This window comes from Rattus rattus, chromosome 5 (assembly GCF_011064425.1).
Source record: "Rattus rattus isolate New Zealand chromosome 5, Rrattus_CSIRO_v1, whole genome shotgun sequence".
NCBI lineage: Eukaryota > Metazoa > Chordata > Mammalia > Rodentia > Muridae > Rattus > Rattus rattus.
This window is the reverse complement of record NC_046158.1, coordinates 9,799,991-9,812,176: the sequence shown is the minus strand read 5'-3', so window position 1 is coordinate 9,812,176 and position 12,186 is coordinate 9,799,991. Positions and strand designations below refer to the sequence as shown.

Sequence of the window (12,186 nt, the reverse complement as noted above, 5' to 3'; positions counted from 1 at the left end):
TATAAGACTATGGGTGTGTGTTGAGAGTATAGGATTCTATGGTCGTAATAAATCATATCTGGGAAACTGGACTGTGGTAGTTTGAATAAGAATGATCCACGTAGACTCATGTATCTGACTCTTTAGTCACCAGGGACGGGCACTATTTGAGAAGATTTAGGTGGTGAGGCTTCATTAGAGTAGGTGAGGCCTTGTTGGAGTGGCTGTGTCACTGGGGGTTTCAAAGGCAAATGTCAGGCCCAATCTCTCAGATACTGCTCCAAAGCCATGGGTGTCACCATGATGATAATGGACTATAAGCCTCTGAAACTGTAAGCAAGCCCCAAAGAAATGCTTTCTTTTGTCAGACTTCCTATGGTCATGCTGTCTCTTCACAGGAATAGAAAGAACAGTGACTAAGACAGAAGCTGAGACCAGGGAACGGGGTATTGCTGTGACAGGCCTGGCCATGCTGTTGTTGGCCGAATGTGAACTCTGCAACTTCAGACTAGAAAAGCGTTTGAACTCTCTAAGGGGATTTAATGTGCATCTGAGTAGGAGCACGGAAGACAGCAGCTGAGAGCGATAGAAACCATGAGAGCCCAGCTCAAGTTTCAGAAGGGAAGAGCATTGGTGAGTGGCCTTAAGACCATTCTTGAGACATTTTGGTGATGAATGCGCCTGCTTTCTGCACTTGTCTAAAATATATACCTGAGGTTAAATTGAAGCGTTTTGGATTAATGGTGAGGCAGAAGAGATTTCAAGACAGCCTAAATTGACTGGAAAATGAGCAATCTGGACAAAGAGAAATACAAAATGTTCCGTGTGAGGAAAACAGAAGCACCAGAAGGTGTGATGGGGCTAAGTCAGTGCTCAAGGCGATAAAACGCTTATTAAGAAAAGCCTGATGCGCCTCAGGTAGGGGAGGGTCCTCGCCTGACTTTCAGGGATCCCCTCTCTCCCTCTCCTTTCCTCTAAGCTCACTCTGGGTTTAACTCCCAGTTCCCTGCGGAAACCAGAAGCTTTTCCAGGTAAAACAGATCTTGCTGCTTACCGCAGCCCTGATAGGGTCACTCACCGAACCGCAGATCCTTCATTGCTCTGCTGCAGCACCCGAGTTCAACGCCCGAAGGATACAGGCAGGGAGGAATAGCGCCCAGGAACACAGACCCTCCAGCACCCGGTGCCTCTTACTAACCAGCGTTCCGCAAACAGAGCCCAAGCTGGCTGCTCCAGAGGTCCACGTGGTGCACAAGAAGCACCGCCCCTCCCCGCCTGTGGCATTCAGTCCTTTATCCTGGGGCACATACCCCCACCCAGGACGTGCTCCTACCCCCATTGGTCCCACTCCAGAGTGACCTGAGCAGTTCCTGCCTAGAGAACCTCAGCTCCCTGAAAAGTCGTTAACTCTAGCGGCTGGTTACGCACTGCAATTCCAGTTCACAGGACTCAGCAGCAACCCTCTGCATCTCCAACCCCACGGTCCTGTCTGGTGACCTAGATTTTGTCCTCTGTCTGATAGGGCCTCTAGGCAGGCAGACACCATACCTGAAGGGTATCTTCAGGGAGGAGGAGCTAGCGCTCAAAGGCCACGGTACCAGCCAGTGCCCTGTTCTGGGTGGTACTTCCAAGGCTATTAGAGACCAGTTTACACTTCTGCTTCTTGGCCGTATTCTCCTAAACCACTTTTAGCAGGTGAGAACACAGAATCACCCAGATGTGACAGGGTCAAGCAGAATGGAGTTTGGTGGCCCCGCAACTTGATTAATTTTTAACCCATATTTTTACTCCTCTAATGGCTGTCAGCCTTCACCCTCCCACTCCTGTGGATGTGGGACCCAGGGTCTCAATCTTGCACTGCATGCTATGTGCCAGAAACCTGAAGCCTTAGGGTCTCACCACCAACCTTCACTTCTCTCCTAGTCAGCTGCTCCTTCCCAGGCTTCTACTGCCTGGCCTGCTCACAAGGGAACTGGACACCAGCCAGGCCAGTCACAAGGATCCATTCTGCCTTCTCCCATCAAATGCCACATTAGTAGAAAGAGACCACAGTTTATACGTGAGACATCTCAAAGCTGTAGAGATACCTGCCCATTCCAGACTTCGATAGAGTCCATAGAGCACCATCAAAATCCTAGCAGGTTCTTTCGTAAATATCAAAAGACTGATTGAGAGCTGGAAGTTTGTCTCAGCTGCTAGAGTGGTTTTCCTACAGTGCACAAAACTAGGTAGATTCCAGCACTTTGCAGGTGTCTGATGGTTTGTATAAGCTCGACCCAGGGAGTGGCACTATTAGAAGGTGTGGCTCTGTTGGAGTAGGTGTGTTGCTGTGGGTATGGGCTTTAAGACTCCTAACTGCCTGGAAGCCAGTATTCTGCTAGCAGCCTTCAGATGAAGATGTAGAACTCTCAGCTCCTCCTGGACCATGCTTGCCTAGATGCTGCCTTGATGATAATGGACTGCACCTCTGAGCCTTTAAGCCAGCCCCAATTAAATGTTGTCCGTATAAGAGTTGCCTTTGTCATGGTGTCTGTTCACAGCAGTAAAACAAGGTGGATGCAGGAGAATCAAGATTTCAAGGCCATCCTTGGCTACCTAGTGATTCCTACATCAGCCTAAGATAAGACACTCTGACTCAACAAAAGACTGATTTTAAATTTTATGTCAGGAAGGTAAAGGTCCCAAGGACAAACAACATAGTGATGAAGGATAGATCCTGAGGACTCAAATTACCTGAGGAAGCATGATATTTGAAAGACTGGACAAATGGGTCAATGGGGCAAAATAGAGAGCCCAGAAATAGACCTAGAAATGTCGGTGCACTGACCTTAAACAAAATATTGAGGCCAATATTGTGGAGAAATAACAGAGATTGACCCCTTGAACATTCACATGCAGAGCAAACAAGGAAGACACTACCCAGACTTTGTAATAGTTAACTCCATACAGTTCTCAGAGTTACATGCAAGTCAGTTACTAACGTTACTCAGTTACTCAGGAGCAAACGGAGACTATGGGAGTTTTGATGATGACATTTTAGATACAACACCAAGGACAGGTACATGAAAGAGATGGCTAAAAGCTGCCTTTCCTTAAAATTATATTTTTCTGCTCTAACAAAGGAGCAAAGAAAAGACAACTCATAAACTGATTGCAAAAGACATTACTTGATAAAGAACTATCATCCAAAGTGCACAAAGAATTCATAAAATCCAACCACATAAAAGCTGCCAACCCTTCTGTGGTGGTTAAACATATCAACCAACTTGGCAAAATCTAAAATCAATTAAGACACATTTCTGGTAAGGAATTTCCATGAAGCATTAACTGGTTAGACAACAGCTTCCTGAAGTGGCTCAGATGAGGGTCCAGGGAAGAACCTCGCTGCACACTTCCCTCATTCAGCTGGTAATGTGCCCTCTCATGGGGGTGGGGCACTACTGCCACCAACACTGCTCCTTGTCAAGAGTCTCATCTGAGAAAGAGACCTATTGTAGTGACTGCACTGTGATCATGACAAAACGGCCTGAAACCTACCCATACCTTCCTCAAAATGTTAATGGTCCTTTCAGAATCTTTTGTTGACTTTCTTTTTTGCCTTCCAAAGGCAGTGAAAAAGACAGGTAGCCACTTGTCATCAAACTCAGCCAACAAAAACATTTTGTCTATTACTAGCAAGAACTGAGACCAGGTGGGCTGATTTGCTTTAGATGTGGTAAGCCAGGACACCTGCAGAAGGACTGATTGTACAGATGCCTCCTTGGCTCCCTAACAGGTAACGGGAATTTTAACATGACAATTCTGCACTTGTTGTCTAATCAGTGGAGAACATGCTTGATAAAGATTGACAGCTCCTTTCTTCTATGCCTGCAGCACCAGAATAAAGTTATCAACAAGTCAGGGGGCAATGGACAATGAAACATTTCACCTCTCCAAGCATCAACCTCAGGGGGTGCAGGATTAGACCTGCCAGCAGCTGGGAATATGATTCGTACAAGTGCAGTGGGCATACAAGCAGTGCCTACAGGAACTTGGGGACCTATTCCCCAAGCCCCGGTAGGATTACTTGGGGGGATGGTAGTATAGATTGAATGGGGGTTCCCGGTACTGCTGGTGTAATTGATGAAGATTTTAGACTAGAAATTAAGGCACTAATGTCTTCAAGAAGAATGCTGTCTATTAACAAGGAACGCTCTATTCCTCAACTGCTCTTACTACCTTATGTCACCATGAACAAAGAAGTTTATAATAAGGGCTCTGTGGGGTAGAAGTGTCATATCATGTGGTCACTGAAGCAGTAGTAGATTAATCCACTCTAAAGTCACCAGTAGGTAGATTTGAGCTCCTCACTACCTGTCCAAATGCTTTGGATTCACAAATGAAAGACACACACACACACACACACACAGACACATACCACAGCACACAGACACACACACATACCACAGCACACAGACACACACACACATGCACATCATATACCCATCACATACACTAGGCACATCACGTACAGACTACACATACACACAAACACATACCTGTACCATATGTTATACACAATACATACACACACACATCATATACCCACCACATACACTATGCATATCACGTACAGACTACACATACACACAAACACATACCTGTACCATATGTTATACACAATACATACACACACACATCATATACCCACCACATACACTATGCATATCACGTACAGACTACACATACACACAAACACATACCTGTACCATATGTTATACACAACACACACACACATACACACACAGACACACAGTCTTCTATTTTAATACGTCTTAAACAGTGCAATGGCTAGGCACTTCCAAACCTCCCCGCGGCTAACACACTCTCCCCTCCAATATTCCTGAATTATTACTTATTAAAATCTACATTCTATCTTGGCCACCACAGACCCAGGTCTTCAGCCGTTATGGGCCACACTCTGCCATGTTGGCAGTGTCTGTCTCTCTGCCCTCCATTTCTCAGGCCAGCACCATCTCCTTTCCCAGCAATGGTGATTCTCCAACCTCCTCCTACCCATTGTTCCCTTGCTCACAAATCTAAAGTCCCGCCTCTGTCTCCATGCGCAGCCATTGACCACTGGAAACTTTGTTTACCAATTAGAGCCAATGGGGCTCAGGGACCCTCAGCATCTTCCAGGCAGACATGCGTGGTCCTTTGTGATTGGGGAGCTGAATTGATACAAATAGCATTAGAACCAATCCACAACATCTCACAGGTTTCATCCGTTAAAAACATCTTTTCTCTCAGATATACATTGACTATAGTAATAACTGATATGTAAACTATAAGGTATGATATACACTAATAACATCCAGCCCATCAATTTTGTCAATTTACATACATTATTCTAACTTAAAGAGTTTAGAATTCTATACCTGAATTTTGTTTTGATTTTAACTTGCATTACGATCTGAAAACCATCCTTTCAAATCTGCATCATCTTCCTTAATGCTAAACAACGTAAGTTTGATTATGAGTCTATAACTAGTCTTCAACCCCATCAGAGATCCAAGGACAAATTAAATATCACCTGAATACATAGGAAGCACAAAGATATAGCCTTCGAAACTTAACCACTTGCAGAGACAGCTAACTACATGGACAGGCCCCCTTCCTCTAAACGTTGAGCATCTGTCTTCAGCCTTCTGGCACAGATCCAGCTGACAGAACTAAGTGAAGCAGGAGCTACAAAGGCTTAGCTTTCCCTCTCTTGGTAAAGATGAGCTGTCAAGCAGCCTGCATCATGAGTTCTTTCCTGGACAGTATTTTTTGTCTGTAGATGAACGAGGGCAATTCTTGCCCAGTGGCTACCTTGTCACAACTGGAGTAACTCCATATGGAGGTTACGATGCTCAATGTCTTCTTTGAACTGTGAAGGGGGCGCTTTCAGGAGCAGACATGTCTGTTGGTCAAAAATCTAGTGAGAACAAGATGACTTTAAATTCTGTGAATTTCTAATGGTTTTGAAGAATATCTATATAAGTATATCTGAACTGTTAAACTTTGACTATTCTTAGCTATTTCTATTTGGATAATGTTGAAAACACTTTATTATAATATAATCAGAAAATAATATAACCATGAGTTTACTATTGGCCCTTACAGGCAGAGTGCAGGTTCCTGTGTGTTTTAGGGAGCTGAACCAATACAAATAGAACTAAAACCAAACCACAAGAGATCACATCACATCACCAGGGAACAACCCTCTTTAACTCTTTATGTAAGTGATAAAACCTTGTCTGATCTTACCAATATTGTTGCTGCAAAAATGTCATACTCTGTCACAGTCCTCCACTTAGATTGGTGTTGGTGTTGGTGTTGGTGTTGGTGTTGGTGTTGGTGTTGGTGTTGGTGTTGGTGTTGGTATTGAGTCCCCAACTAAGTGAAAACAAAGAGTTCTGAGATGCTAAAATAGAGAAGTCAGAAAGGACATACAGAATCTATACAGCTGTTTGTGGCAGATGATCCTGTTAATATATGGGTAATGAGAGTTGTCATCTCAAGTGTAAGTTACTGTCTTTTCTGATAGCATTGAGGTACCTGAGCCCCTATGGTTGGGGGAAAATGAAGATGGTTAAGTGTTATCCCTTGAGATTTGGGGTTAAAATGCTCAGTTTGGTTTATGATATCCAAACGTGTTGGAATGCTGTCTGGTGACACACCAACCTAGATGTGTGTTTTTCCTACCACAGTGTTGACTGATTCCTCAGTTTCAGTTGATCAGTGGCCAACAAAAGAAGGAAATGGAACAACTGAAAGTCTTGCTCTAGCAAGAACTGGATGCGGGGCGTAGAGAGCCCTCCAACAGTCTTTGGAATCCTATTTTCACCATACCAACAAAATCAGAAAAATGACAGTCACTACAAGACTTGCATGCAGCATGTAGGGCCTTTGCAACCAGGTTGTTTGCTCCCCCACAGACACTCCTACAGATTCACCTCTTATCGTGAGAGATTTCAGAGAATGCTTTTACATTTAATACCCTAACAGTATGAAAAATGTTTATCATTCTGTACCTGCTCTCAACCATAGGCAACCTCTACAGGGACGTCAGTAGAAATTTCTTCCTCAGAGAGAGATTAACAACTCCAACAAAGGTCAAAGTTGGGGGCAGAAACCTTGTTGCAAAAACACCTTCAAGTTTATGTTATACATTATAGGGAAACATGCATTTCACCTACAGTAGAAAATCCACTGTGCAAACATTACCAGTGTGTTTTTAGTTGTCTTGAAAAGGTTATTCTCTAAATTACACAAATAAAATAAAATAAACACCACCCTTCCGATAGCTGAGATGCATTGTGGGTGCATGTTCCCTACCTAACCCTCACAAGAGACAGCTTCAAACCTCATCTTTTAAAGCATGAGATAATTTTCCAAAGCTATTGTGATATTAATACATTTCCACAGCTAGAGACCAACCCCCTCACCCCATTTTTGAATGTTGCTAATGGAGATTCTAACTCTTTGTGTATCCTCAGTGCAAAATCTCATGCCATTGTGCAATAAATAAGAAAGCTTTTCAAAATATCGAAATGACAAAAGTCGATTATCACTTAATAGCGTACCTTTACATTTGGAACACACCTGGACTTCCTACAGGCATTCCAGCATAATTGACCCCTGCCCTTAGCATCACAAGATGAACAAATTTGTCATCTCAAAGGTCTTTTACACTGTCCATTGACTTAATTTCATACTGCATAGGAAAATGGTATAAAAGATCAATTCAGTTAAGAAAAATGAGAAGTTATTGTCCTTTTCGAGGCCACCCAAGTTACTTCTTTATATTCTATGTCTCATAACAAACACATTTATCCTCTTTTCCAGAACAGATCTTACATCATTAGCCCAGTGATGAGACTCTACAATACCCACAGCACACCTCTTTTGTTCCCAAGGTTCCTTCCTCTCCCCTCTATCTGGAACATTCACATTTTTACTAACCTGGGCTACAGCTCGAGAAATGCTAGGCCACTCCCTCTGCCTTGCTATACATTGTGTTCTAGTAGTTTCTCACATGAGGAAAACAATAATGAACCTGGTCTGTGGTTTTCTTTAAAGTGACATTTGCTCTATCTACCCACCCCACCCATGCCTGGCCTGGCCTTTGTAGGAAAAAATTGAAAACTCTTCCCAGGGCCAGAGCCCGGCCTTTCTCCCAGGTGTCCATCCTCCCTGCCTGCCTCTAAAGCAGCTGCCCTGGCACCTGCCAGCCTTGCTCTGCCTTTTCTCTTCTGTCCCCTGAGAGTTCAGCCACCAACCAAGACTGACCTCAGTCCTCCATGCAACCCTGACTTTCCTGCCCAGGTCCCTCCTTTGCGTTATCTTTGCTCCCTTGCCCCCTCAGCCCCTTAGTGGATCCTTGGAGCATCCCTGCCCCCACTCCTGCTGCCCAACCCAGGGGCTTCAAGCACAAATTGGAAACAACTTGTTTCCTAACCCAACCTCAATCCCATCCAAAGGTCCATCCCAGAAACTGAACAATCCTTTGCCCAGCATAGAAATTATGACGGTCTCGCTGCATCCACACTGGGCCAGGGCCTCAGGCCCCTCCCTGGGGTATTGGAGGGCAGCACTGAGCTTCCTCCCCACATCAAATTCACCAAAATAGAAAGTTATGCAGTCCTACTTAAAGTGAATGAATTTAAAGACACTGAACTTTTCCCTTAAAATTGCTAAGATTGGCCAATAAAATGGCACAGTAGGGAGAGCCTTCCTGCCTACACTTGACGGCCTGAGTCTGAGCTCTGGAACCCATGAATTAGAGGAAGCACCTCCACAGAGTTGCCCTCTGAACCCTTCACACATGGCCATGTGCACACATCATGCAGGAAAAATAAATAAGAAAACTCTGTCTTCTTTGTCATGAGGGTAAATGTTTAAGATGATTATTTTGATTTATGTATTTTAACACAGGAAGAAAAGATGGAGAGTGAGAAGTGGGTGTTTGCTATCTAAGGTGGTTAGTTATCAAGAGTCATAGCCTCCCCTATCTTCTAAAACTCCGGTGCACACACCTATGGAGCATATCATGCCCTCACCCTTTGTGCTGATTAGGAATTAGCCGGCATCACCGGATTGTACGGTCCAGGCCCATGGGTGGGGTGACACACGGTCACCACTGGAGCTAGAGTGAATACGTTTGTACTCCCATGTATTCCTCACAGGTAGCACACACTTCTGGAAAAAAAGGAATTCTCTTCCAAGATTAATTTTGCTTTGTTTTTGTGTTTCTTTGCGTAATATCCTGAATTTTTTTTTTTGCTAGCAAAATGAGCCTGGCTTGACCAGGTGAGGGCTGGGGAGCCAGCCCCACCCTTCCTTCCCTCACCCCTCCTCTCTAGCCCTGCAGGATTAGTCCCCACCTGGGACTCCTCCCCTTGGCCTTCGTCCCCTTCTCTCCACAGGTGGCTCCTATGAGCTCCTGAAAGGCCTGATTCATAGCCACTGACCACCACCTCTGTTCTGGTGTACCTAGGCAGGTGGAGAAGCGTGTGTTCAGTAAAAGAACAGACAGATCGCTTGCATTCAATGACCTCCCACAGCAGTTCTGCCTTAGTCAAATCAGGACTTTCCAATAAGATGCTAGTCTCTGCCCCACTTACCCACCTCTCAACAGTACACATGCAGAATCACAGATCCCAGGACACTCAGGGTTCCTGGCCCTGCCACCTCTGAGCCTCTGACCCCTGTAGCAATAAAGCCTGGTCCAGATGGTAAGCAATCAATGGAGGGCACCCACTGCCAGCCCCCCTTCCTTATTCCTCTGCTCACCTCTGAGGTTCATATCAGGACCCAGGATGGTTCAGTTTCTGCACAGCAAGTTGTTAGGCACAGCCCGGACCTCAGGTGCACAGCAGACCTATCCCTCAGGAGAGACAATACCCAGCTCTGCACACTTGTGGGCGGGGAAGAACTCTGGCAGACGAGGTGTGTGTGCAGGAACCAGGTGTCCTGAGACAGGTATCTCCAAGGACACAGGCAGTGTCATCCACACCTCATCTCACAGGGACTGTGTGTGCTTCCCCTCTGCTGTCATGCTCTAACCCGCCTTTGCTGTGGTCCCCAAATCTGTCCCCACTGTCTTCTTCAGTCTCTCTGTCTCTCTGTCTCTCTGTCCCTTCCTCCCTGCCTCCCTCCCTCCCTCCCTGCCTCCCTCCCTCCCTCCCTGCCTCCCTCCCTCCCTTCCCCCCTCCCTCCCTCCCTCCCCTCCCTCCCTCTCTCTCTCTCTCCCCCCCCCCCCCCCCCTCTCTCTCTCTCTCTCTCGCTCTCTCTCTCTCTCTCTCTCTCTCTCTCTCTCTCTCTCTCTCTCCTCTCTCTCCTCTCTCTCTCTCTCCTCTCTCTCTCCTCTCTCTCTTCTCTCCCCTCTCTCTCTCTCTCTCTCTCTCTCTCTCTCTCTCCCTCTCTCTCTCTCCTTCTTCTCCCTCTCATCTCTTCCACTCCTTACTCTTCCTCTTCTCATCTTTCCCAGTCTTTCCTCTCACGACATCTCCTTAGCTCTGTATCCCTCTACAAGGTGGCATGTTTCCCAGGCTGGCCTAGACTTGACTGTGTAAATCATACTGGCCTTAAATCTCACCATAGATCTTGTTTTCAACTCCGAATCTTGTCAATTTAATCTAGAAAAATGTCATGTGAACCAAATTTTGCTCAAAAGAGGCTAAACCTTACAAGCACCTTCTACAAGGTTGACTGACTGTCCCCATACCGGTCTAATTACAGTTTACCTTGGGCTAATGTCACCTTCCTTAATAGCCATGCTTTGCCCACCTCTGTGTCTGAAATAATATCTTGTGACTAACAATTTTTTAATGTATTAGCCTAAGACATGAATCTTTCTATCAATCGAAAGGCTAAAAACTGCTTGAAACCCAGGCTTTCAGATGGGGAAAAGTAAAGTCTACCACCATGAATATAAACAGTTGTTATGAATATTGGGTATCCTTTTACTATGAGAGAGGAGAGAGAGAGAGAGAGAGAGAGAGAGAGAGAGAGAGAGAGAGAGAGAGAGAGATTCTTGGCTCTCCTAGAGACTATTTGACTTCCCCCATAAATTGCTCTCCTCTACTGCCAGGATGCTGACCTGGCTGCCTGACAAATCATAAGTGGCCATAGGACCAGTGGGGACAATTAGTATTCTGGTGACACACCCTGACCCAGGTCTGCCTGAGACCATGGTAAAGAAGATACCCACAGGATGTTAGAGGACAACAGAGAGAAAGGCCATTCTCCCAAAAACCACTGGCAGGTGGTCTCTATAACTAAACTTCTTCACCAGGCTACCTATCTGGAGTCCACAAAACTTACTGAGTTCCTCAGACCAAGGTATGTTAGACAAAGACAGAGTAGCATAGTACAGGATCTCAGTCCCATGTTGGGTTTGTGCTCAAGTAAATCCAAAACAGAATGCAGTTACCCAGGATGGGGTCAAATAAGAAATGGGCATCCTAACAGTCTCTAGAAAAGCTGACTTCACCAAGACCTGGCCTGCCAGGAGAGGATACTTGCTACTTTTTATAGCTACCTTTTATTCAGGTGAATAAAAGTTTTCCCCACATGGACTGAAATGACTCAAATAGGAGCTACAAAGCCCCTGCAGATGTCAGTCCTCCAATTTGGCCTCTCCCTAACAATGAGTCCAACAATGGCCTGGCTTTCACAGGCAAAACACTGTTAAACCTTTAGACATAGATTGAAAACTCCATTGTATGTACAGACCTCAGAGTTCTGGACAGGTAGTAATGATAATGATGGTGGTGGTGGTGGCAGTGATGACGGTGATACTGGTAATGAATAGGTGTGGTGGTTTGAATGTGCTTGGTCCAGGGAGTGGCACTATTAGAAGATGTGGCCTTGATGGAACAGGTATGTCACTGTGGGGGTGGGCTTTGAGACCCTCCTCCTAGCTGCGTGAGGAGTCAGCCTTATCCTGTTTACCTTTGGAACAAGATGTAGAACTCTTAGCTCCTCCTGTGCCATGCCTGCCTGGACGCTGCCATGCTTCCTACCCTGGTGATAATGGACTGAACCTCAGAACCTGTAAGCCAGCCCCAATTAAATGTTGTCCTAATAAGAGTTGCCTTCGTCACGGTGTCTGTTCACAGCACTAAAACTCTAACTAAGACAGTAGGACATTAGAAGCAACTCTAACAAAACTTTCAT

General features: G+C 45.4%; 1 protein-coding gene across 2 annotated transcripts in view; it reads right to left on the bottom strand.

Annotated features, from left to right (window-relative positions):
* The window catches only part of Abo (ABO, alpha 1-3-N-acetylgalactosaminyltransferase and alpha 1-3-galactosyltransferase), a 29,980-nt gene extending 20,088 nt beyond the window's left edge, over positions 1-9,892 (bottom strand). The window contains exon 1 of one of the 2 annotated variants that reach the window (XR_004387968.1): positions 9,799-9,892. Coding sequence is in view for 1 of the 2 variants with exons in the window: in XM_032903014.1 (XP_032758905.1) it covers positions 1,058-1,076 (19 nt within the window). In the remaining variant the exon portion in view is untranslated. Of the gene's footprint in view, positions 1-1,057; positions 1,167-9,798 lie in introns of those variants that run through there. The other variant, XM_032903014.1, reaches the window with a different exon arrangement.
* Between the last annotated feature and the right edge of the window lie 2,294 nt (positions 9,893-12,186).